General features: G+C 46.1%; 1 protein-coding gene across 15 annotated transcripts in view; it reads left to right on the top strand.

The window, feature by feature from the left end:
* Positions 1 to 25,515, top strand: part of FRMD4A (FERM domain containing 4A) — a 685,957-nt gene that overhangs the window by 495,573 nt on the left and 164,869 nt on the right. For all 15 annotated transcript variants that reach the window (XM_055352375.2, XM_063709890.1, XM_055352372.2 and 12 more), the window contains one exon: positions 24,239 to 24,333. In XM_055352375.2, the coding sequence (XP_055208350.1) occupies positions 24,239 to 24,333 (95 nt within the window). The remainder of the gene's footprint in view (positions 1 to 24,238; positions 24,334 to 25,515) is intronic.

Raw genomic sequence — 25,515 nt, 5'->3', positions numbered from 1 at the left:
CTGCAGGCCGGGTTATATTTTAGGGAAGACGGGACTAATTTGTGTCCAGAGACCGGTTTCTTAGGAGAACTGGTTAGGCTGCCTGGCTGCTTGTTTTTTTGGTTTTGTTTTGTTTTGTTTTGTTGGTGGTGGTGGTTTTTGTTTTGTTTTGTTGTTGTTGTTGTTTTCTGAGATGGAGTCTTACTCTGTTGCCCAGGCTGGAGTGCAAGGGTGCAATCTCAGCCCACTGCAACCTCCACCTCCCAAGTTCAAGCGATTCTCCTGCCTCAGCCTCCCAAGTAGCTAGAATTACAGTCACCCACCACCGTGCCCAGCTAATTTTTATATTTTTAGTAGAGACAGGGTTTCGCCATGTTGGCCAGGCTGGTTTTGAACTCCTGACCTCAGGTGATCCACCCGCCTCCCCCGTGGCCTCCCAAAGTCCTGGGATTACAGGCGTGAGCCACTGCGCCTGGCCTGCTTGGTGTTTTTCAAATCAGCTTATACATTCCCAAGGAGGAGGACATTTCTCCTTCTGCACCCACTTTGGACTTAAGTTTTAAGCGCCCAGAGCCTGCCTCTGGGTCAGGCTACCTGGCTTTGAGGCCCAGCTCCACTATGTCATAGCCGGGTGACCTTTAATATGGGAATGATCATAACAATAACCTCTGCCTCATAGGGTTGTTGAGATGTAACTGCAATCCTGTATAGATTAGTGGGCTCTTGTAAAGACTTACGAGATGCTAGGCATTGTTCTAAGGGCTTTCTCTGTTAGAAGGCTTTTGATCCTCACAACGCTCCAATGAAGCAGGTACTGATATTGTATTGACAGGTTCGTTTAACCTTCCTGAAGCCACACAGCCAGTAAGGAGCTCCCAAATCTGGGCCCTTAACCACCGGGCACAGGGCAGATGGCCCACGAATGTCAGGAGTTATGTGGCCACTCTGTGAGCTCCTGAAGGTTGGTGATATGGTTTGGCTGTGTTCCCACCCAAATCTCACCTTGAACTGTAATAATTCCCACGTGTCAAGGACAGGGACAGGTGGAGATAATTGCATCGTGGGGACGGTTTCCCCCATACTGTTCTCATGGTAGTAAGTAAATCTCACGAGATCTGATGGTTTTATAAATGGGAGTTCCCCTGCACAAGCTCTCTCTTGCCTGCCACCATGTAAGACGTCTCTTGCTCTTCCACCATGATTGTGAGGCCTCCCCAGCCATATGGAACTGTGAGTCCATTAAACCTCTTTTTCTTTATAAATTACTCAGTCTCAGGTATGTCTTTATTGGCAATGTGAGAACAGTCTAATACAGTCAGGGACCATGGCTTCCTATGGCAGATCCGTGGCACCCATCACCCTACCCAGCACGTAGTGGGTGCTCGATAAATACTGTTCTGAATCCAGGGAGACATATGTGTGAAGGCAGACTGTACATGGAAAGGCATCAGCATTCTAATTACATCACAAATATGCATTTACCCACAACACAGTGATTCTTTCCAGATGCTCAGTCCTAGTTGCACTCATTAGAATCAACCGATTCCCACTTTGGGAGGCTGAGGTAGGAGGATTGCTTGAGGCTAGGAGTTCAAGACCAGTCTGGGCAACATAGCAAGACCCTGTCTCTATAAAAAATTTAAAAATTAGCCGGGTGTGGTGGCATTCACCTCTAGTCCCAGCTACTTCGGAGGCTGAGGTGGGAGGATCACTCCCACCTACCCCCTGGCCTGCAGGCCTCACCCTCTAGTCCCCTAGGGGTGTGCTTGGAGATCTAGGCCATTCCCAGCTTCCTGGCAGGATCCCAAGAGTTCAAGGTTGCTGTGAGCTATAATTGTACCACTGTACTCCAGCCTGAGTGACAGAGTGAGACCCTTTCTCTAAATAAAGAAAAAGAAAAAAGAATCCACAGATTCCTCGACCCACCCAAGACCAATCAAGTCAGAATCCCGAGGGTGCCCCAGGCATCTCTGGCTTTTTAAACTGCCCCGCTGATTCTAATGTGCTCGCAAGGCTGAAATCACTAATTTAGAAGATCCAGGTGACATTTCCGCACAGACCTCCTACTTCCTGTTCTGAAACCTCTCACTCTGGACGAAGCACGAGGGTCTGTTTGGAGGAAGGAATCCTAAGAGGGCAGTGGACAATCCTTGATGCTGGTATTGCTGTGGACGCATGGGAAGGGCATTTCAATCAAGCAGCTAGAAAGGACAGCTTGGGATGCAGCTTGGAAGAGCGGCCAAGAGGGAGCAGCCGAAAGCAGGCAGGAAAAGCAGTATCTGAGTTCAGCCCCGGTGAGCTGGGCCAGCAATTCGGTTCTCTTGGTGTAATTCATTGGTTCTACTGGTGTAATTGATCATCAGAGCCCACCTCACTCATGCGCATTAGAATGGAAGTCCAGGCCAGGGTTTTCATTTTGCTTTTGTTCTGTTTGATTTTTCCCTCCACTCTGACAGAGGAAGTGAAAGTCTTGAAGATTACGTGCCAGCAGGAGATTGCTGTTGTTTGGCTAAAAAAGCCCTGAGCTCTTGGCCTGGATGAATTCTGATAGAGGCAGGAGTCCACCCAGCACAGTCTCCATTTTGGAGTAGCTCAGCCTCTCTCCCGGTGAATGCCTGGGTGTTCCCAGACAATGGCAACTGGGAGATCTCCTACCCAAAAAGGAAGCAGGATAAGGATGTAATGAGGATGTTGTTAAGAGGTTGGCATGGGGAAGGGAAATGCACAGTGGACGTGTGGAAGGAATTAACAAGCAGTAAGTAATAATTGTGTGTCAAGAACTGAGTTACATGTCCCATACACCGTCTTATTTAACTCCATGGTGTCCAGAAAGTTGGAGATATGATATCCACTTTACAGAAAAGAAGCTGAAACTCTGGGAAGTGAAGCTACTGGGTCCTGATCCCACAACAGTTCAGAAAACCTTAATGCCAGTCCAAGTCTGTGACTTCAAAGCCTTCTTGTTTCCTAACAGCAATCTTAAGTTCTTATTTTATTTGTTTTAGAGACAGGACCTTGCTCTGTCACCTAGGGTAGAATGCAGTGGTGCAATCATAGCTCACTGCAGGCCTCAAACTCCTAGGCTCAAGCAATCCTCCTGCCTCAGCTTCCCAAAGTGCTGAGACCTCAGGTATACACCACCATACCTGGCCAATCCTGGGATCTTCAGGCTGGGCAGGCTGGGATTTGATGCCCAGGTCCCCAGATGAAGACCGGTAAAGTTGATGTCATCCAAAGAAGGTCAGAGACGTTGCATTTGGTCTAAAACTCCGCAGGGACTGTAGAAGTGAGCGTCCTGCCTCTCTCTGTGTGTGTGCCTCTTTGTCTAGCTAAGAAGTGTCAGGTCTGGAGCGATTTCTAAAAAGCAAAATTGGCCAGGCATGGTGGCTCACACCTATAATCCTAGCACTTTGGGAGGCCAAGGCAGGTGGATCACTTGAGGTCAGGAGCTCAAGACCAGCCTGGCCAACATGGCAAAACCCTGTCTCTACCAAAAATACAAAAATTAGCCAGGCCTGGTGGTGGGTGCCTGTAATCCCAGCTACTTGGGAGGCTGAGGCATGAGAATCACTTGAACCTGGGAGGCACAGGTTGCAGTGAGCAGAGAATGTGCCATTGAACTCCTGCCTGGGTGACAGAGCGAGACTCTGTCTCTAATAATAATAATAATAATAATAATAATAAGCAAAACTTATGATACCAAGTACTCCTGTGCACACATACACACACACAGGGATGCTGCGTGACATGGAACATGAACATACATGGTCAGGCTTCCCATTTCTCTACACCTCCCGCTTTGCTTTCTCTGGTAAGTAGAGCAAGGCCTCCCATAAAGCCTTCAATGGCAGTGCTGGGGTTACATTAACGTGTCGCCTTGTGCTGGTTCTGCAGGGGGCAGCACTGGTTAAAGGGAGCCACTGGAAGTGGGCTATGGATCCCACCTTCTCTGTTAAAACCATAGAACTCTGTGGCCCACAGTCAGGACAAGAACCTTGACCTCTCATCTTGGCTCAGGGCTCATTCAGAGTCTATAGTTTGGCTTTGGAGAAGCTCTGGGAGGAAGATGCATGCTTGCTATTTTTTCACCTTCTTGTTCTAACACTCGCCTTCCCAATTCCTTGACTTCTTCTGGAGTCTGTCAGAGAGGCTGGAAAGGCAGCAGCCCAGACAACAAAATCTCTTTTGTGCCTGTGACCTGGACGGTAGTGACCCTTCTTCCTGCAAATGGAGGGAAGGAGGGCCGAGGAGGGACAGCGCCCTGCCCAATGGATGCTCCGCCTGGCAGTCAGTGACACTTGTGGCAGTGAGGTCATGGCATTAGATGATTTCTCTCTCTGCAAACTGACACACTATTATGAATGTAAAGCACATTAACTCCTCCAGAGAGAACATGTAAGGCTAAGAGAAAGCAAGAGAGAGAGAGAGAGCTGGGGCATGTGGGGAAGCACACAGTCAAATCCCCAGATGAGGTCACTGCTAGGATCCGACCAGGTACCAGTGACAGGAAGGGGTCAGAGGTCTTCTGCACTGCATGCAAATCATTTCCTGAAAAGTCTTCAAGGTCAGTGTTTCCAGTGGCCAGGCCAGGCCCCCGATTTATTTTGGTGAAACACTTATGGCAAGAAGAGTCAGGCAGGTGACAGAAGCAAAGACGGGGATCCATGCCTTTCTCCTGGCTCTCCTGAATTCCCACAGATGGGTCTTCCCTGCACATGTTCAGCTCCACTTACTAAGGGTGGTTGGGGCTAAAGGTGACAGACCTAGGCTGCACCCATATCTACAAATAGAGGTTTCCAGTGGTGAAATACAGCCCTGAAACCTACTGAGAGAGAAGGCATCCCTAGCATTAGGAAGCATTGAATTGAGCAGGAGTTAGAACCAGCAGGACATATGAAGTCACTGAAGGCTCCTATGAAGATTGAGAAGGGCTTGGACGTGGGAACAGAACTCAGGGGAACACTGGTTTTTGCTTTTTGCATTTTTTTGAGATGGGACCTCACTCTGTTGCCCAGGCTGGAGTGCAGTGGCACAATCATGGCTCACAGCAGCCTCAAACTCCTGTGCTGGGACCACAGGCACACGGCACCACACCCAGCTAATTTTTTTATTTTTTGTGGAGATGGGGTCTCACTTTGTTGCCCAGGCTGGTCTCGAATTCCTGGCCTCAAGGAGTCTTCCTTCCTCGGACCCCCAAAGTGCTGGGATTACAGGTGTGAGCCACCATGCCCTGCCGGAACAATGTTTTTTGTTTTGTTTATCAATGTGAAATCTTCTCCTGCTAAAATCCTATTCCACCTCACCATTCACTCCTTCATTCATTGATCCATCCAGGCCATCATTTAACACTGACCATTTGGGTGAGGCTTGGATGTGGAGAAAGGGGAATGCTTATACACTGTTGGTAGGAATGCAAATTCATGCAACGTCTATGGAAAACAGTATGGAGATTTCTCAGAGAACTAAAAACCAAAGAACCATTTGACCCAGCAGTCCCATTACTGGGTATCTACTCAAAGGAAGATAAATCATTATATCAAAAAGATACCTGCACTTGTATGTTTATCACAGCACTATTCACAATAGTAAAGACATGGAATCCACTTAAGTGTCCATCAACGGACACTTGGATAAAGGAAACGTGGTGGCCGGGCACAGTGACTCACGACTGTAATCCCAGCACTTTGCGAGGCCAAGGCGGGCGGATCACCTGAGGTCAGAAGTTCAAGACCAGCCTGACCAACATGGAGAAACCCTGTCTCTACTAAAAATACAAAATTAGCCAGGCATGGTGGCACATGCCTATAATCCCAGCTACTCGAGAGTATGAGGCAGGAGAATCGCTTGAACCCAGGAGGCGGAGGTTGCAGTGAGCCAAGATGGTGCCATTGCACTCCAGCCTGGGCAACAAGAGTGAAACTCTGTCTCAAAAAAAAAAAAAGAAAGAAAGAAAGAAAGAAAGAAAGAAAGAAGAAAACATGGTATACATATACAATGGAATAGTATTCAGCCATCAAAAAGAATGAAATCATGTTTTTTGCAGCAACATGGATGGAACTGGAAGTCATTAAGTGAAATAGCTCAAAAACAAAAACTCAAATACACATGTTCTCACTTAAAGTGCACACGTGGACGTGGAGTGTGGAATAATAGACATTGGTGACAGGAAAGTGTGGGAGGGGGTGAGGGATGAGAAATGACCTAATGGGTACAACGGATGCTATTTGGGTGATGGATACACTAAAAGCCCAGACTTTGCCACTGCATAGTATATCCATGTAGCAAAACTGCACTTGTACAACTTCAATGTGTAGAAGTAAGAAAAAAAGAGATGTGGATAATACCATCCCTGCTTTCAAGATGTTGCCATCCTTGAAAAGGCATGGATTTAGAAAAAAAGATGGAAATGTGGTAGGACAGTGCCTCAGACGAGTCCTGCTGGAGCTTGGAGCACTCTGAGAGTCCCGCCATGAGCAGCTGAGCAAGGCAGCTCTCTCTGCAGAGGGGCTACAGAGCGGGGTCTTGCATAAATGGTATTTGGGCAGTAGAGACAGGGGAGGGGCTTCGAGCCCAAGGGGCTCGGAGCAGCCAGGCAGCAGTTGAGCCCAGCATTAAAGAGCAGGGCTCCCCGAAGCAGGCAGGAGCAGAGGGGCCCCTTCTCCCTCCTCCTCTCCCACTCCTCCTGGCGTGCGGGCCTCACCCTCCAATCTCCTGGGGGTAGGCTTGGAGATCTAGCCCATTCCTTGCTTCCTGGCAGACTTACAGACTGCCGGAACTTCCTAACCGCTCTCTCAGATCCCAGGGCCCTTGGCTCAGCTCATCTGCTTTTGCTTTCTTGACCGTGATTTTCTGAACATTCCTACCTCTTGGCTTATCAGTCTGCAGGAGCCTGTTTCGCTTTGCCTGAATTGAGACTGACTTCATATTTATTATGTGGTTTGGCTTCAGAATCAAGACAAAATGTCAGTGCCAAGCTGCCTAATGGCCGACATTAGCATGCGTTAAAAACCTAATAAAACATCGCCTCCAAAATTTCAGGCCAAATTCGCTTATGTAAATGTCTAACATCAGGTCTCACCCAGAATATCCTGTCGGGTTTCGGGAGATGGGCTTGAAATCTGCCCCAGGCTGTGGGAACGGGGCAGATCGTGCTTGTGTGCTGGGCTTTGTTGGGGGCTAGACCATGAGACATTTCATGCCAGCCACATTTCTGGTTTTCTCTGAAACTGTGTTGAAGCCATGATGCCTGATATCCCTTATGTGTACTTCTTGGGAAAGGCTAACCCGTTTCTTTTGTCTGCTAACGAAGCTTGTGTAACCTCGCGAGATCTCCCTCTACAGAGTCCAATTCTGTGCCCTGCAGTAAAAATTCATTTGTCTCATAAATGCCTCACCGTCTTCAGTGTGGACTTTGTCTTACTTAAGTTCCTAATCCCCCTATTCTGTGCTATTTTGAATTCCGTAAACCTCCTCTAAACCTTTGGAAGTGTGTAGAATATAGAATAAATTAATATTTTCAGTCCAGGATGGAGGGTGTTACAGACTCAAGTTTTCTTTGGACCCGAGGACACGTGTCTGTTTTCATCCGTTAATTACATGCCAGAAGGGAAGGGGCTGTGTGGCTTTTACATCCTTGCTCGCCTGACTTTCATGAAAATGCTGTTTAGGAATAAATATTTTTCAGCCCAGAGTTGATCTTCCCTCTTTAGCCTCCCGGGAGAGCAGTATCGGTACTGTACTTTTTCATTACTCTCCTAGCCCAGTAAGGGTGTCTTTTTAATTGTATCGAAAACGACATCATCAGCTGAGCAAAATGTATCTCTCTAACATGCACCTGCCAGTCATCCACAAGAGCCATGGGGAGGTAACGCTTTAGGGAGAGGATTCACAGGGGAGAGCACTTAGGGAACTTCCAAATTAAATGAAAAGCCAGTGCCATGTCTCTGGGCATATCACTGGGGCCGGAGAGGGACTTCTTTTTCTTCTGGCCAATAAATGGAATTTTAACCCCAAAGAACCAATAGGCAGAGACAGGTGCAAGGAGGAGAAATCCTATAGTAAATGCAGCGGGTATTTCTGAGCAGACAATGGGAATAAGAAGGTATGCTGTGTAGGGCAAGGCTGCTCAAATAAGTTTAATTCCAAGGGAAGTGGCCTGCGTTCTATTCCCCTCACCGTGTAGTGATGATTTATTCATGGTTCCCGAGATGAAGGATGACAGCTCACCCTGAAGGGTATTTAGATTCTGATCAGAGAAGGTCTTTGTCAAAGTGAGGAGGGGATAATTTTAATAGGGATTCAGTTACTGATTAAGGAGAAAGGGGGAACCCTCATTTACTGAGCACCTCTCATGTACCAGGTCCCTTGTGAATGATCATTTATTGAGTCCTCATGACAGCTTTGGGAGGTAGAGGTTATTGTTGCAATGTTCAAAGTGAGGCAGATGCTGATCAAGGTACACATCGGGTAGAACTGGCTTTCAGAGCCCTGAAGGCCGATTACAAATTCACCACCCAGATTCCATGAAACAGACACTTATGTTTTAGGAGAATCACAGCACAGTTATCCCTTGGCATCCACAGGGCATTGGTTGCAGGACGCTACTAAGATACCAAAATCATCAGATGCTCAAGTCCCTTAGATGCAGTAGTTCCTTCTTATCTGCGGTGTTACTTTCCACGTTTCAGTTATCCACAGTCTGAAATGATTCAATACAAGATTCCAGAAATAAACCATCTGTAGGTTTTAAATTGGGTGCCATTCTGAGTAGCATGAGGAGATCTCATGCTGTCCTGCTCCACCCTGCCCAGGACAAGAATCATCCCTTTGTCTGGCATTGCCACACTGTATAGACCAGTGATCCCCAAGCTTTTTGGCACAAGGGACCAGTTTCATGGAAGACAGTTTTTCCATGGACCAGGGTGGGGAGGGGCAAGGATGGTTTCAGGATGAAACTGTTCCACCTCACATCATCAGGCACTAGTTAGATTCTCATAAGGAGCATACAACCTAGATCCCTCGCATGCACAGTTCACAGTAGGGTTCGGGTTCCCGGGAGAATCTAATACTGCTGCTTAGGTGGTAATGCTCGCTTGCCCACTGCTGTGCAACCCAGTTTCTAACAGGCCACGGACCAGTACTGGTCTGCGGCCCGGGGTTTGGGGACCCCTAGTGTTGACGCTCCCCACCTTTAGTCAGTTAGTAGCCATCTCAGTGAACTGATCAGCTGTCTCAGGATGGCAGCACTTGTGTTCAAGTCAACCTTACTTGATTTCATAATGGCCTCAAAGTGCAAGTGTAGTGATGCTGGCATCTGTTAGAATTGTTGTATTTTATTATTGGTTATGGTTGTTAATCTCTTACTCTGCCTAATTTAAAAATTACACTTTATCATAGGTATGTATGTATAGGACAAAAAGCAGTATATATATAGGGTTTGGTGTTACCCATGGTTTCAGGTATCTACTGGGAGTCTTGGAAAGTATCCCCCAGGAATAAGGGGAAAATGACTGCAAAGTGTGATGTCATTTGCATATAACCTAGACACATCCTCCTGTATACTTGAAATCATCTCTTGATTACTCTTTTTTTTTTTTTTTTTTTTTTTTTGAGACAGAGTCTTGCTCTGTCACCTAGGCTGGAGTGCAATGGCACAATCTCGACTCACTACAACCTCTGCCTCCCGGGTTCAAGCGATTCTCCTGCCTCAGCCTCCTGAGTAGCTTTGATTACAGGCATGCACCACCAGGCCCAGCTAATTTTTTTGTATTTTTAGTAGAGACGGGGTTTCCCCATTTTGGTCAGGCTGGTCTCAAATTCATGACCTCAAGTGTTCCACACACCTCAGCCTCCCAAAGGGCTGGGATTACAGGTGTAAGCCACTGTACCCAGCTGTTACTCTTAATATTTAGTGTGATGTAATGCTATATAGTTGTTATACTATATTGTTGTGTTATTTATTATTGGTGTATTGGTTTTTATTTTTATCTTTATTTATTTATTATTTTTTGTTTTGAGATAGAGTCTTGCTCTGTCACCTGGGCTGGAGTGTAGTAGTGCAATCTCAGCTCACTGCAACCTCCACCTGCTGGGTTCAAGCAATTCTCCTGCCTCAGCCTCCTGAGTAGCTGGGATCATAGGCACGTGCCACCATGCTCAGCTAATTTTTTTTTTTTTTTTTTTTTGTATTTTTAGTACAGATAGGGTTTCACCATGTTGGCCAGGCTGGTCTTGAACTCCTGACCTCATGATTCACCCGCCTTGGTCTCCCTTAGTGCTGGGATTACAGGCGGGAGCCACCGCACCCAGCCTGGTTTTTTTGTTTTTAAGTATTTCTGATCCATGGTTGGTTGAATATACAGATGCAGAACCTGTGGATATGCAGGGTTGACTGTACTATTATTTTTTCTGTAACTTAATCTTGGAAGTGATATATTATTATTTTTTAACCCCCTCTGAACTTGGCTCTCACCACCATCCTGCTAAAAGGCAAGCTTTCCCTTTCCAGTCTGATGGCAATAGAGACACAGTCTTCAAATGCCAGCCACAGCTGAGGATAGCAGATGTCATACGAGCCACACCTTCCGTCCATTACACTGGAAAAGTAGCAAGTGGCTGGTCCCTGTGTTCTTGGTTGACAGACACTCTTCTCTGCTCTTCCTTGAACATCGAGCAAATGGAATAATTCAGTGTGCAGTGTCATGAAGATATGTAGTTTGAGTTGGTCCTGGTGTCATTTGGCCCCGTGGAAAGGTACCAATCTGCCAATGTGTCATTTGATCTTATAGAACATACCTCACCTCCCAGTGAGTGCACGGGCAGCTTTTATCTGAAATAGTAATTTATTACTCACTGCAGGACAAGATGGGGTCATCACAGAGTCTGCAGGGCAGGCTTTCTTTTAACAACAACAACAAAAAAATGGAAGTGGCAGACCAGATGGCCATGGAAGATGGAGCTTGGAATCCCAAGATGTTGCTTCGTTTATCATCCCCATATTTGCTATAAATATCTCAGAATTTGGGCTGCAGACTTGGCAGTCCTATCTGGCAGAGGCAAGTTGAGCACTGCCTGTCTTTTTGTGTTTTCTCCTTACCGAAACAGTTATCATTTCATTAATGCAGAGAGGCTTGCCAAGGGGAGCCATGCTAGACTCACAGTCCTGGTGACATTGCCCTGAGCAGGCTGGAGTCTGGGGGTTGCTCTATTCATCAGGAGGCCTCCCTAATGAACACCTGCCCGCCTCCCAGAGTCCCCCGGGGATCATGAATAGAGCAGGCTCCCCAGCCGGCTGGCTGGCTTGCGAGCACTTTGCATTTCTAGAGGAGCAATCATTATGTACGCCTGTCAAAGCCTTCCCATTGGGCATCATTCAAATGCATGGATGAGAAAGCCTCCCTCCCACATGGGTATCAGTCCCAACTTTTCAGAGAACACACGGACCAGACTGCATCTTAGGAAAATATGGAAGAAACTATGTGGAAATAAGAAGATGACACCCAGGGAATAAAAGCATAAAGGGGAAGGAGAGGGACAAATGGGGAGACTAAAAGCATTGCTCCCAGGGAGACCTCACCCCTGGGTTAAATGGCAGAGTCACTTGGAAGGAGAGAGAGAAGGAGGGGAGAGAGAAGGAGCTATTAAAGGGAGCTGTGACTTTGTTGGTTTGGGGAGGAGTTGGGTGAGGAAGAAGAGGGTACAGATATAGGGTTTGGGAATAGGGACATGACATATCCTTTCCTGGGGACACAAGTATCTGTCACAGGCCCCTTCATGGCTGCCTGGAGCTGTGTGATCTGATTGAAACCCAGTGGCTCTCTGGCATCAGTGAGCATGCGACACCTGGTCCCATCTGGCTCTGTGCAGCACCGCAGTCTCTGCCTAGCAGATCTCTCCTTCAGACCAGCTCAAGAGGGTGTCCAGGTTCCATCCTGTCTTGTGGTAGAACAACTGCATATGCCACCCTTTATTCTATCCCATTCTACCAATAGGAAACTTTCATTAGGCAGCTACTGTGTGTCAGGGACTGTATTGGGGTGTAAGTCCACAAATGTCGATCAAATGTGATCCCTCCCTTCCAGGAACTTACTGTCTGGCAAAATTCTATTGCATTTAGAAAAGGTGGCTTGGCTTTTGACTTCAGGAGAGGCTGTTATTTGCTAGATCTGAACCCCAGCATTTAAAAGCAAGCAAAGCTTTGTTTAGGAGATCTATTGTACATCGTGGTTATTGTAGCTAATAACAATGTCTTCAATGCTTGAAAATTGCTAAGAGAGTAGTTTGGAAATGTTCTCACTACAAAAATCGTAAGTATGATAGGTGACGGATATGTTTATTAGCTTGATGGGTCAGCCCACATGTGCATATACATGAAAACATCATGTTGTACATCACAAATAGATACATACATATATATCTATATGTGTACATATGTGTGTGTGTATGTGTATATATATATATATATATATATATATATATATCTTTTTTTTTTTTTTGAGATGGAGTCTTGCTCTATCACTCAGGCTGGAGTGCAGTGGTGCAATCTCAGCTCACTGCAACCTCTGCCTCCCAGGTTCAAGCGATTCTCTTGCCTCAGCCTTCCGGGTAGCTGGGACTACAGGTGCACACCACCATACCTGGCTAATTTCTTTGTGTTTTTTAGTAGACACAGGGTTTCATCCTGTTGGCAAGGCTGTCTCAAACTTCTGACCTCAGGTGATGCACCTGCCTTGGCCTCCCAAAGTGCTGGGATTACAGGCGTGAGCCATCGTGCCCAGGCAGATACTTATGTATTTAAAATCAGCACAAGAAATATATTTCATGTGTCAATTTTTTTAAAATGTAAGAATAAAAATAAATTGAAGAATGGATTTAATTTAGTTGAATAAAAAGCAAGGCTTTGGAGTCAGCCCTGGACGGAAGCCCTCGTAGGCCCCACACCCATTGTGTCTTAGAACCTTGGACATACCACGTAACATTTCAGAACCTCAGTGTCCCATCTGCAGACCATTGCAGGGTTGCTTTGAAGATTGAACGAGATGATGTAAGCAAAGCTTACAGCGCAGGCACCATGCAGAAGATGCTGGTGCTGGGAGAGGGGCCCCTGTAAGTCTAGACCCAAGCATCGTTTCCATTTCTGTCAGTGACCACTTTTACCCCTTTCCTTGATGTACTTTGTTTCTTTCCTTCCTGCTTCGGATCTTCGAGACCTGCTCTGTCCCCTAAGTGTAACATTAGCGGGGGCAAAGGATGGAGGTGTGGCGGGCACTTCGGGGCCACCTCACCTATGCTGGTAACCAAGGTGCCCACCCTCGTCCTGGACAGGTTTCTGGCCTCCTCTAGGCTTTCCTTTCTGCTGCCATCATGAAGTGGGCTGGGCAGATGGTTTCTCTGGCTCTTCTTATAATCCTGGGTGACCCATGCCCACCTGTGTGCTGCGGTTCAGTTCTCCCACTGAGTCGCTGTATGAATTTGGCAAGTTGCTTCTCTGGCTGTATCTCAGTTCCCTCTATCACATGGGGGCAATCCTGGTGTCTACTTCAGGTGTTTCTGGTTTCTAGAGCTGGCTGCATGAATTCATGTGAAGTAGCAGCTGCAGGCAGGGACAGGTGGGCAGTGTTGTTGGCAGCTTTGCTGTTCTGCTGCAGCGATGTGATGCCACTGTCACTCCTAGACTAGAGGTAAAGGATTTGTCTCATGTGCACGAATGGATCCCGGTTCAGGCTGGGCAGGGACCTCTGGGTAAAGAGATGCCACCTCTGGCAGGCGGGTCTCTGATCTTGGCTTCGGGGTCTCTCCTACCTGTTCTGGGTGCCTGAGAGCCAAGACAGTGCAACTCCATTGTTCTTCACACCCGTCTGCCTACAGGAAGTAGCCTCCCTGTGTCCCCTGCCACAGAACCCAGGGCTGTGCTGGAGAGGCAGGAAGGAAACCAGCCTTCCCAGCTAAGCAGCAGGGCGACAAGGAGGGGAGTCTCCGCCCAGACCTGCTGGCCACACTGTGGACAGAGCTGCACAGAGTCACCTCATGCTCCCCCCGCAGCAGCTTCCCCTCCCCGGAAATAATGAGCAGCCGCTGAGCCATTGCTGGGCTCAGAGCCCCCATGGGGATGGAGAGGGACACACAGTGACAGCCCAGGCTTCAGACCCGGCAGCTTGCTCAGGCTCATTTATTCAAAGCTGCGCTCCTTCCCCTGCTCTTTCCCTCTGGGTTTTCCGAAAAGCTAACCCCGGCCCCTCCTGTCCAGAGAGATGGGGGCAGACGGGCCACGTTTTACAGTCACTCCCAGACAGCCCCTGTCTGCCATCCCACAGCTGCACCCACTCCTAAAGGGCAGGGAGCCACCCATCCAGCAGGTCCCGGGGTCCCGGGCAGAGTGGATGGGCAGGCAGTGCTGGGCACAGAGCGGCGGCTGTGGCTGTGCCATCTGGCCATGCGTGTCCAAACCCTGGCAGCTTAGCAGTCACTGGGGGCTCTGCGGTGACAAAGGAATTGTCAAAAACACCCTTGGCGAAGAGCAGGAGCTGAGAGGGTCGCTCTTCAGAGGAGACCGTGGTTCCTCCCAAAGCACAGATGTGAGTCACCTGATGGTTACTGCTTGTTTGCTGTTTGAATTTTTTTTTTTTTTTTGAGATACAATTAACTCAGAAGTGGCAACTCTTTTGACTTAGAATCTGTGAGATGCCCCAAGGGAATAGGATAACAAGAAGAAGCTTAAGGGGCCTGCTTCACCATGGAGTGACCCAAGGTTGGCTGAGACCAAGGCCCGCCTGCCTTCCCAGCCCAGAGTGCCACAGGGACAGTGGAGAGAGAACACCAATGTCAATGCAGGCTTCGCACTGAGATCACTCATGTCACAACCAACCAGTGCTGAGTTCCCTTCAATTACAGGGAAACGAGGTCTTCGGGGTTTGCATCTGAGGGTGTATGAGTTTCCTGTGTCTGCCGTAACAAATAACCACAAACCTGATGGTTGGAAAATAACAGAAACTCACTCTCTCAAATTTCTGGAGGCAGCTGGAGGGGACAATCGCTTCCCCACCTCTTCCAGCTTCTAGTGACTGGGGTTCCTTGCCTGTGTCTTCATCACTCATCACTCAGGTCTCTGCCTCTGTCTTCTCTCCTGTATGTCTGTTTTTAAAAAACCCTCTGTATCTCTCTTATAAGGACACAATATATCCCAGTACCTTGGGAGGCCAAGGCAGGTGGATCCCTTGAGCTCAGGAGTTCGAGACCAGCCTGGCCAGCATGTTGAAACGTCATCTCTACTAAAAACACAAAAAAAATTAGCTGGGTGTGGTGGCACATGCCTATAATCCCAGCTACTTGGGTGGCTGAGGCATGAGAATTGCTTGAACCTGGGAGGTGGAGGATGCAGTGAGCTGAGATCATGCCACTGCACTCCAGCCTGAGATCGTGCCACTGTACTCCAGCCTGCACTCCAGACCCTGTCTCAGAAAAAAAAAAAAAAAAAGGAGACAATATAATGGCACTTAGAGCCCACCAGGATTAGTTCCTTCTCCCAAGAATCACGTCTTTTGTGATGAAAGGTAATACTCACAGGTTCCAGTGACTGGGATGGGTACATATGTTTTTGGGGACCACCATTCAACCCGCTATAGAGTGTAACAAATCATGTCACACAAAGTTTACCACAACACAAGAGCACATGTGCCAAGTGTGACTAAGGTGCCTGTGTTGAGTGCTGTAGAAATCCAGAGGAGGGAGAGAGCATTTGTAGGCAGGATGGTCAGGGAGGGCTTCATGGAGGAAGTGGGCTTTGAGCGGGATAAAATTTAAATGGGAAGGAGGAGGGGGAGAATGGAATGTACAAAGATTTGGAAATAAAAATGAGATCGGTGTTTTCTTTAGTTCAATCAAATAGATTGAACAGAAATGGATATTGTTGTAGGGAACTGGGCAAAAGTGAGGTTGGATAGGTAAACTGGGGCTGGGTTCAAAGGGTGGTCTTACATACCAGGCTAGCATTTAGAACTTGATACTATATGGAGTGGGGATTTTGCTTTGTTTTGTTTTGTTTGAGACAGAGTCTCGCTCTGTCACCCAGGCTGGAGGGGAGTGGTGCGATCTCGGCTCACTGCAACCTCCATCTCCTAGGTTCAGGCGATTCTCGTGCCTCAGCCTCTCGAGTAGCTGGGATTACAGGCATGTGCCACCATGCCCAGCTAATTTTTTTGTATTTTTAGTAGAGACAGGGTTTCACCATGTTGGCCAGGCTAGTCTCAAACTCCTGGCCTCAGGTGATCTGCCCACCTCGGCTTCCCAAAGTCCTGGGATTATAGGCGTGAGCCACCGTGCCTGGCCATACATGGAATTTTTTAAATAATTTATGATTAGGATCTGAAATAATGAATACAAGTAACATTCCATGCCAGGCATATTCTAAGTACTTCATATAGATCAGACTAATTTATTTAATTCTCAAAACAGCCTTGTGACCTGGGTATAGTCATTATCCTCATTTAATAGCTGAGAGGAAACTGAGGCACAGAGAGGTTTAGTAACTTACCTGAAATTATATAAGAAAGACAGGATATATTAACTGACTAGATTCAAGAGATCAGGAAGGATGCAGGTGGTGTTCAAGTTTTTTCGAATGGGTGAATAACACTCTTAGGAAGGCAGGATCGTTTGTAGGAAAGGAAGAAGCTAAATTTAATAATAACATAAGGAATAAAGGCTGGGTGCATTGGGTCACACTTGTCATCCCAGCACTTTGGGAAGCCAAAGAAAAAGGGTCACTTGAGGCCAGGAGTTCAAGACCAGCCTGGGCAACATAGAAAGAATCCATCTTTACAAAAAAAAATGTTTTTAATTAGCCAGCCATGGTGGTACATACCTGTAGTCCCCCACTACTCAGGAGACTGAAGCTGGAGGATCACTGATCCCAGGAGTTGGAGGCTGCAGTGAGATATTATGGCACCACTGCACTCCAGCCTGGGCAACAGAGTAAGTCCCTGTCTCTAAAAACAATAATAATAATAACATAATTAATGTCTTAGTATAGGAATTCTTTTTATCTACAGTAGTTCATCATTGTACAGATGAGAAAACTGAGGCCCAGAGAGCTTCCGTAATTTGTCTAAGATCATCTATCTGGATAGACACATGTCAAGTTTAAGTTGGTGGCATAATATATAAGTGATGGTAAATACCAGGCTGGCATTTAGAGCTTGATACTGTATGTAGTATAGTATACCGTGGTATAGTATACTGTGGAATATAGTATTCTGTGAGGAATTGGTGAGGTGCCTGGGTGCTACCTCATCCTTGAATTCCTTTCCCCAGAATTTACCTGAAGGGGTCGTGGAAGTCACCTGAAAGGATGTTGTCATGTGGGTGTGTGTATTAGTCTGTTCTCATGCTGCTAATAAAGACATACCTGAGACTGGGTAATTTATAAAGGAAAGAGGTTTAGTGAACTCACAGTTCCACATGGCCTCACAATCATGGTGGAAGGCAAAGGAGAAGCAAAGGCACATCTTACATGGCGGCAGGCAAGAGAGCTTGTGCAGGGGAACTCCCGTTTATAAAACCATCAGATCTTGTGAGACTTATTCATTACCATCAGAACAGATGGGGGAACCACACCCATGATTCAGTTATCTCCACCTGGCCTCGCCCTTGACACCTGGGGATTATTACAGTTCAAGGTGAGATTTGGATGGGGACACAGCCAAACCATATCAGTGTGCCTAGAGCGCTTTATAGCCCTGCAACACGTTAAGTGCTGTTTTGATCATTCTAGTTGGTCGTGTCCTGCCTGGAAGAAGCAGGCCAGGAAGTAGTCAGGACCTGATCTGGAACCCTATAATATGCTGGGAATGTGAACAGTTCCCATTGGAATCATCCAGTGTTCTCAGGAACTCAGATCTGGGTGCTGGAGCCACAAAGCACTGACTGAGAGCTCCTCTCCTTTCTTCCCTAAGTATTTAGAACCAGTGCTTTCCTTTCCTTGCTAAAGCACATGGCTGAAGCCCAGGTTTCTAAGCCCAGTTGGTGTTGGAAAGACTGTCCTATTAGCTCTGTGAGTGGTGCCACTGAGAAGTATATGTTAAGGAGGGATGTTTGCAAGGAGATTTTATTTGTCAGGTATCAGGAGAAATAAAAGCTAAGAGGGACAATGGAAGAAGAGTTTGAGATACAAAAAGAAAAGGGAGAAACTATTTGAGTGAACAAAGTTAATTATGGGCTAAGAGAAAGCCAGTCTTAGATGTAATGACCTCTTAGGGCCAGGACGGCTGATGGCCCACAAGAGGCTAATTCTGACAAACCCAGGGAGCACAGGCTGCCTTGCTCACGTGGCCTCTGGGCTCCTGCCCAGGTTGTCCAATAGAATGCGATTGGGCTACTAGCTGCCTTTCTGGCCTTGCTCCCAGTCCGATCCCTGCAAAGCTCCACAAATGTTTACAGCACCAGTAATTGGCAAATTATACTCAGCGGGATTCTGTAAACATCCCTTCAAAGCACATAAGAGCAGATTGCTTTCTGCTTGCCCAGCAACTTTCTCTGAAGGAGTTTAAGAAACTTTCAGAACAATGTAGTATATTAATCACTGTCACATCAGCGGGGGATATTGTCTTCATTTGCAAGATCAGGAAATCAAGGGGCTGATGCCACATTATTTTAAATCAACTGTATAGAAAATAAAAGACTCAGTGCCTGAATCAATCAGGATAGGCTAGGTTATGCTGCAATGACAAACAACCCCCGATGTCTCTGTGACTTAAACAGTGAAACGATGATGTGTATTTCTCACTCTCACTACATGCCCATCCATCAACTCTCACTCTCATTGACAGAGCAGCCACCTTCTGGGCTGTTGCCAGTCACCATGACAGCAGAAAAAATGTGTGTGGCTTTAAAAGCAGCTAAGAGTCAGGAGTTGTAACCTCAACATCTTCTGGGATCTATTTTCTCCCTCTTCACGGCCTTTATTTCTCCATTTGTAAGTTGCAAGTAATAAATGTAGGCTTTTCTTCCTGGAAATTGATACATATGGTCTATAATAACTGTTGTGTAAAGTAATGGGACTGACCTTTTAAATTTTTTAACAAAAGATATAAATCCAGATAGGTACAATTGTTGAAAAAGTTTATTTGAAAAGATGAAGTTTGTTCCAGCCAGGCAGCTACTGCTCAGAGCCTTTTCCTTGACTTCAGTTTATGAGTCACCAAGAAAACTTGTTTTATTATTGTAGTGTGACAGGCTAAATCAGAGAGACATATCACCATGGTAAGGCAAAAACTCAGTCTCCACAGGGCTTCCATGGTGGTATCCATTACTCTGGTGAATTCTTCAGTGTGTTAAGCCATCTCTTTATTCTGCAGACTCAGAAACCTGATTTTTCATTCTCAGGGGAAGACTCACATTAACCAGGTTGAAAGTACTGATGTATAAATCCATAATGTCAGTGCACTGGTTTCAAGTGAGTCATGTGGCCCTCACTCAGCCAGGGCCCTTGAGGCATGATCCTTAGGCTCTCACCCTGGAAGCAGGGTCAACAGAGGTAGAGTGGCAGAGGGATTACACATGTGGGCTTTGAAACTATCAGACCTCCTTTCCCCCTTTTTCCTTTTTTTTTAATTGTGTCAAAATATATGTAACATCAAACTTACCATTTTAACCATTTTCGTATGTGCAATTCAGTGGCATCAAATGCATACACAATGTCATGTAACAATCACTAATATTTCCAAAACTTTTTCATCATCCAGTACAGAAATGCTGTAACCATTAAGCAATAACCCCCCATCTGCCACCACCTCAGCCTGTGACAACCTCTATTCTATTGTCTCTATGAATTTGCCTGTTTAATTACCTCATCTAAGTGCAATCATACAATATTTGTCTTTTTGTGTCTGGCTTCTTTCACTTAGCATAATGTCTTCAGGTTCCATCCACGTCAGGATTTCATTCCTTTTTAGGGCGAAATAATATTCCATGCTGTGTATCTCAACCTTGTTTTGAATCCCAGCTTGGCTGTGAGACCCAGGACAGCCTGTCTGGTATCTCTCAGTCTCAGAATCTTCTTTGGCAAAAGAATGATAATCTCTATTCTGGATGATAATGAGTTCATATATGAGGGACATATCCAGGATGTAGGTGTTCCTTGGGAGGCATGGAATTAGGAGAGTTCAACATAACATGATCAGCTAAAGTAACCCCAGGCCTCCATTTCTGCCACATAAAAGGCCTTACCACCCGGTAAGGGACCCAAATATTCAACACCTATTGGCTAAGATCACGTTTGCTTCCTGGGTTCCTCTCCCTTCCCCAACTGCCCCTCCCACCCTGCCTCCACTCACCCCCTTCCATTCAGGCCCAATCATTCTATGGAGTGATGAATATATGTTCTAGATAAACTATGCCAGCACTGGGAATCATTCTTTCTCTTTCTGGGAAAACTTATGTATCTCTGATCAAATCTGTTGAGATGTAGGCTTTAAAGTTTAGCTCTCTTTTCTTTCTCTCTCTCTTTCTCTTGCTGTCTGTTTCTCTCTCTTTCTTTCTTTCTTTTTTTCTCTCTCTCTTTCCCTTTCTTTTTTTTTTTTTTTTTTTTGAAACAGGGTCTCACTCTATCGCCCAGGCTGGAGTGCAGTGGCATGATCATAGCTCACTGCAGCCTCAATTTCCTGGACTCAAGCAATCCTCCGGTCTGAGCCTCCTGAATAGCTAGGACTAGTCCCAAGTGCATGCCATCATGCCTGGCTAATTTTTAAATTTTTTTTTGTAGAGATGGGGTCTTGCTATATTGCCTCTGGGCTTAAAGGATCCTCCTGCCTCAGCCTCCCAAAGTGCTGGGATTATAGGCAAGAGCCACTGTGCCCAGCCTTAAAGTTAAAATCTCAAAAAGAACGAAATCTTATTTTTATTGTTTTCAAGTTTGGACCAGACCTCTCACCATAATCCCCAAGAACCCACAATAATTACTTTGTGGTCACACTTCATTTTATGAAACTGGGTTGACCAGGCATAATCACCCATTCCTCCTCCTCTATCTCTGTTCACTAGATTTGACTTTAAGTGACTTTTGGCATTTGAAAAAAAAATCAAATCCATTCTCGAGCACAAGAAGATTTATCACCAGTGAAAACGCGTTGACAAATCTGACACAAGCCTCAAGGGCAAACCCAAAAGATTATCAAAAATGTTTCAAGAAATGGCAAGCATCAGAGAAATACAGTGACTACTTTGAAAGCGGTAGCAATCATTTGGACAGGTAAATTATATCACAGACTGTCCCTAACCTATGATGGTCTGACTTATGATTTTTCTACTTTACACTGGTGCAAAAGCAATGCACTTTTAGTAGAAACTGTACTTCCAATTTTGAATGTTGATCTTTTCCCAGGCTAGCAGTATGCGGTACAATACGCTCTGGCAGGGCTGCTCAGCCATACAGTCACAAGAGTAAACAACTGACAGTCTACAGTGTACTGAATTCAATAAAGTACATGAGCCATTCAACACTCTACGATAAAACAGGCTTGACATTAGATGATTTTGCCCAACTGTAGGCCAGTGGCAGTGTTTAGAGCACCTTTAAGGTAGGCTAGGCTAAGCTGTCATGTTTGGTGGGTAAGGTGTATTAAATGTATTTTCGATTTACAATATTTTCAACTTCCAATGAGCTTACCACGATGTAGCCCCATCATAATTCGAGGAGCCCATGTATATTGCAATTTATTTATTTTTATTTTGAGACAGTCTCGCTCTGTTGCCAAGGCTGGAGTGCAGTGACGTGATCTCTACTCACTGCAACCTCCACCTCCCAGGTTCAAGAGCTCTGCTTCAGCCTCCCGAGTAGCTGGAATTGCAGGCACACGTCACCACGCCTGGCTAATTGTTTTATTTTTAATAGAGACAGGGTTTTGCCATGTTGGCCAGGCTGGTCTCAAACTCCTGACCTCACGCAATCTGCCCACCTCGGCCTCCCAAAGTGTTGGGATTACAGGCGTGAGCCATGGCGCCCGGCCACTACATTGCAATTTAAAAAGCAGTCACACTACCTCATAGTCACAAGTGATCCAGCAAAGCCTTTGTTATTGGGCAGCCGAATACTTCCTGGGGGTGGAGCTAGTGCTGGCCACAGCCCATGGCAAACACAGCATTTACCGGAAGCTTCAAGAGCGCCCATCTTGCATTCTACTTCGTAATTCATCAGCCACCTTCTGAGATGTGCCACGTTTACTCCACTGCATTCTCGCAGAGTAGACGTTCCACCAGGAGTGAAGGAGGGTCTGACGTATCACCTTGAATTCCCTGTTGGTTATAGAGATTGCTTTTTCACTTTTTCAAAATTTAGTATGAATGGAAGTATAGACTATGAGGTGGTATTGATTTATCACGTTGGATTCTCCTGTCCATTCCTGTCTGCTGGGGAGGAAGCTTCAAACCCATTCTTTCAGTTTAAGTGGTTTTCATCAGTGAATTGATGGTCATCTAGGCCCTGAGGCTGCCACCCAGGAGCCCAGGAGTGAGACAGAAAAGGGTGGAGCATCTTCTTTGGCTTTTTAAACTTAGCGCTAGCTCTTACTCCGTGTCCCTGTTAAAAGTCTAAGGTCCCTGTGGGCCTGTGCTGCGCCTTGCTTATTTTTCTGTCTCCTACAGCATGTGGGCAGTGCCCTGTACATAGTAGGCATTCAATAAATAAATGTCTGTTGTATTAAACAGTCATTTCAATATAAGGGTGCCAGCATGGTTAGCTCCTGGTGAGGGCCACCTTTGCACTTTGGCCCCACGTGGCAGAGAGAGGAAGCAGGCTCTCTGGTGTCTCTTCTTATAAGGACATGAATCCCATCTTGGGGGCCCCACCCTCATAAACTCATTTAAACCTAATTGTTTCCCAAAGGTCCCATTTCCAAATACCACTGGATGTCAGAGCTTTAACACATGCATTTTGGGGAGATATAATTCAGTCCATGGCAGTACCCAAAAAGTGAAATAAGAAACCAACTGTCGGCCAAGTGCAGTGGCTCACGCCTGTAATCCCAACACTGGGAGGCCGAGGCAGGCAGATCACGAGGTCAAGAGATCGAGACCATCCTGGCCAACATGGTGAAACCCTGTCTCTACTAAAAATACAAAAATTCGTTGGGCATGGTGGCGCGCACCTGTAGTCCCAGCTACTCGGGAGGCTGAGGCAAGAGAATCTCTTGAACCCAGGAGGCAGAGGTTGCAATGAGCCAAGATCACGCTACTGCGCACCAGCCTGGTGACAGAGTGAGACTCCATCTCAAAAAAAAAAAACCAACAGATAATGAAATAACTTTCCTAATATCTGGTGAGTGTGCTTGGAATGGAGTAATTTTCATAAAGCCAATGTATTTTCAAATGCATGACCTGGAGGCTAGTTTAGAAATAACTCTTCTCTTCCAGCCCTGTATCCCCATCAGACAGCCTTTCCCTCCCTCCCCCACTTCAGTGCCTGGTGTTCTGTGGTCATTTCAGTAGTAACAGACCAAGGTGAATAACATGTTAACAATACAAACATCTACCATGACTTTATGCCTAATGCTCTGGTGTGCTTCTTTAGACTGGCAGATATCTTTTTTTTTTTTTTTTTTTTTGAGGCAGAGTCTCACTCTGTCACCCAGGCTGGAGTGCAGTGGTGTGATCTTGGCTCACTGCAACCTCTGCCTTGCAGTTTCAAGCGATTCTCCTTCCTCAGCCTCCCAAGTAGCTGGGATTACTAAAAATACAAAAATTAGCCAGGTGTGGTGGCGCACGTCTGTAATCACAGCACTTTGGGAGGCTGAGGCAGGTGGATCACTTGAAGCCAGGAGTTAGAGACCAGCCTGGCCAACATGGTGAAACCCCATCTTTCCTAAAACCAAAAAAAAAAAAAAAAAAAGCCGTGCGTGGTGGCATATGCCTATAATCCCAGAGGCTGAGGCATGAGAATCGCTTGAACCCGGGAGGCAGAGTTTGCAGTGAGCGAAGATCATGCCACTGTACTCCAGCCTGGATGACAGAGCGAGACTCCATCTCAATTAAAAAAAAAAAAAAACCCTTCTAGGAAGCAAAACAGAAGGTCTCTATCTGTTGATGACCCTTGACTTGGCTGTGTGCTCATCAGTGTCATTGTCTATTTGTTTGGGTTTATAAAACTCATTTGCTTCAAAATACTTGAGCTTTGTGACATTTCATTGAAAAAATTATGGAAGCCTGAGATTGCATATTTTAGGAAAAGCAGTCTCTCATCACTTACCCTTCTTCCATTGTATTCTTCTTGCAGCCCAAGCTGTTGGCCAAGGAGCTTCTTGACCTTGTGGCTTCTCACTTCAATCTGAAGGAAAAGGAGTACTTTGGAATAGCATTCACAGATGAAACGTAAGTACTGTCTTGAGCCCTCACAGCCCGAAGCGGGAGTCAGTGCAGAACCCGACACTGCTCCACTCCAGCTGTTAGCAGCGAAATCAGCTGCAGACCACTTGGGTCCCATGGTCTGGGGTCAGTCCAAGTTCATCATCCGTATTTCAAAGGCCTTGTGGTCATGCCTGGTACAGCCAAAGGATATAATTAGGGTGATGCTAATATTATAAAATTATTAGGTAAACTAGTTCTTCTAATCAAGCAGGTTTGTGTTCAGACTGAAATGTTTATTTTTTTTTAAGTGGATCTATGTGAGTTTGTTTTCTATTTAAGTTAAATGAAAACTTCTGGAAATGAAACATTTCTCTCTACTGTTGGGATAACAATAACAGGAAGTGAATTTGATGATAAATTCAAAATGAAAATAACCTGTGCAGTTTCAGTGTCTAAACTGAAATAAAGCGACTATGAAAATAAAAAATTCAGATCACTGATCTGATGAGAAGAATATTTCCTTTCAAGGGTCTTTTCAGTTTGGCTCTATAAAGTGGTGTTGTGTAATACAAGTAAGGAAAATCTTTACTAAAATTTCCATTTTCTTTTTAAGGTACTGTTATCAAAAGAGTATACTGAATACCTGTATAGATTTCTAGATAAAAATGAGCTATTCTAAGAAAATAGTTCATAATTCTCTTTCCTCTCTGCACACACGTACAGTCACGAACACACACACACACCCTCTCTCTCTGTCTTCCAGATCTTCAGAATTACAGAGATGATTTCCTAAACTACTAATAGATCAGTGTTAGGTTAGTGGCCAGGCAAGACAGTACAGGGGAGCCGAGGCCCTGGGAATCAGGTGGTGCCACTGAAGCAAGAACAGGTGGGCATCCACATGGGCCAGTGAGAGAGGCAACCAGATGTCCCTGCACATGGCTACACTTGGCCTTGGTGAGATGCAAGTGGACGGGGTGGTCCTATGACTTATTATCCAAATTGAGACACTGAACAAAAGGGGGTGTCATTGGGACTGTCTTGGGCAAACTGGACCATCTGGTCACCCTGTAAATCAGGGACATTTCAGGCTGTGGTGTGTTCAGAGAGCAGGCAGCAGGAGCAAAGCCACATCTTCCTCAAGAAAGCTGGGAGGAGCAAGGTCGGCCCCTCGTCCTGGAGCCTGCAGGGAACTGGAATGCAGGT

The sequence above is a fragment of the Gorilla gorilla genome, chromosome 8 (genome assembly GCF_029281585.2).
Source record: "Gorilla gorilla gorilla isolate KB3781 chromosome 8, NHGRI_mGorGor1-v2.1_pri, whole genome shotgun sequence".
NCBI classification, from domain to species: domain Eukaryota; kingdom Metazoa; phylum Chordata; class Mammalia; order Primates; family Hominidae; genus Gorilla; species Gorilla gorilla.
Note: the sequence above shows the minus strand (reverse complement) of the source record. Positions and strands in the feature narration are given on the sequence as shown.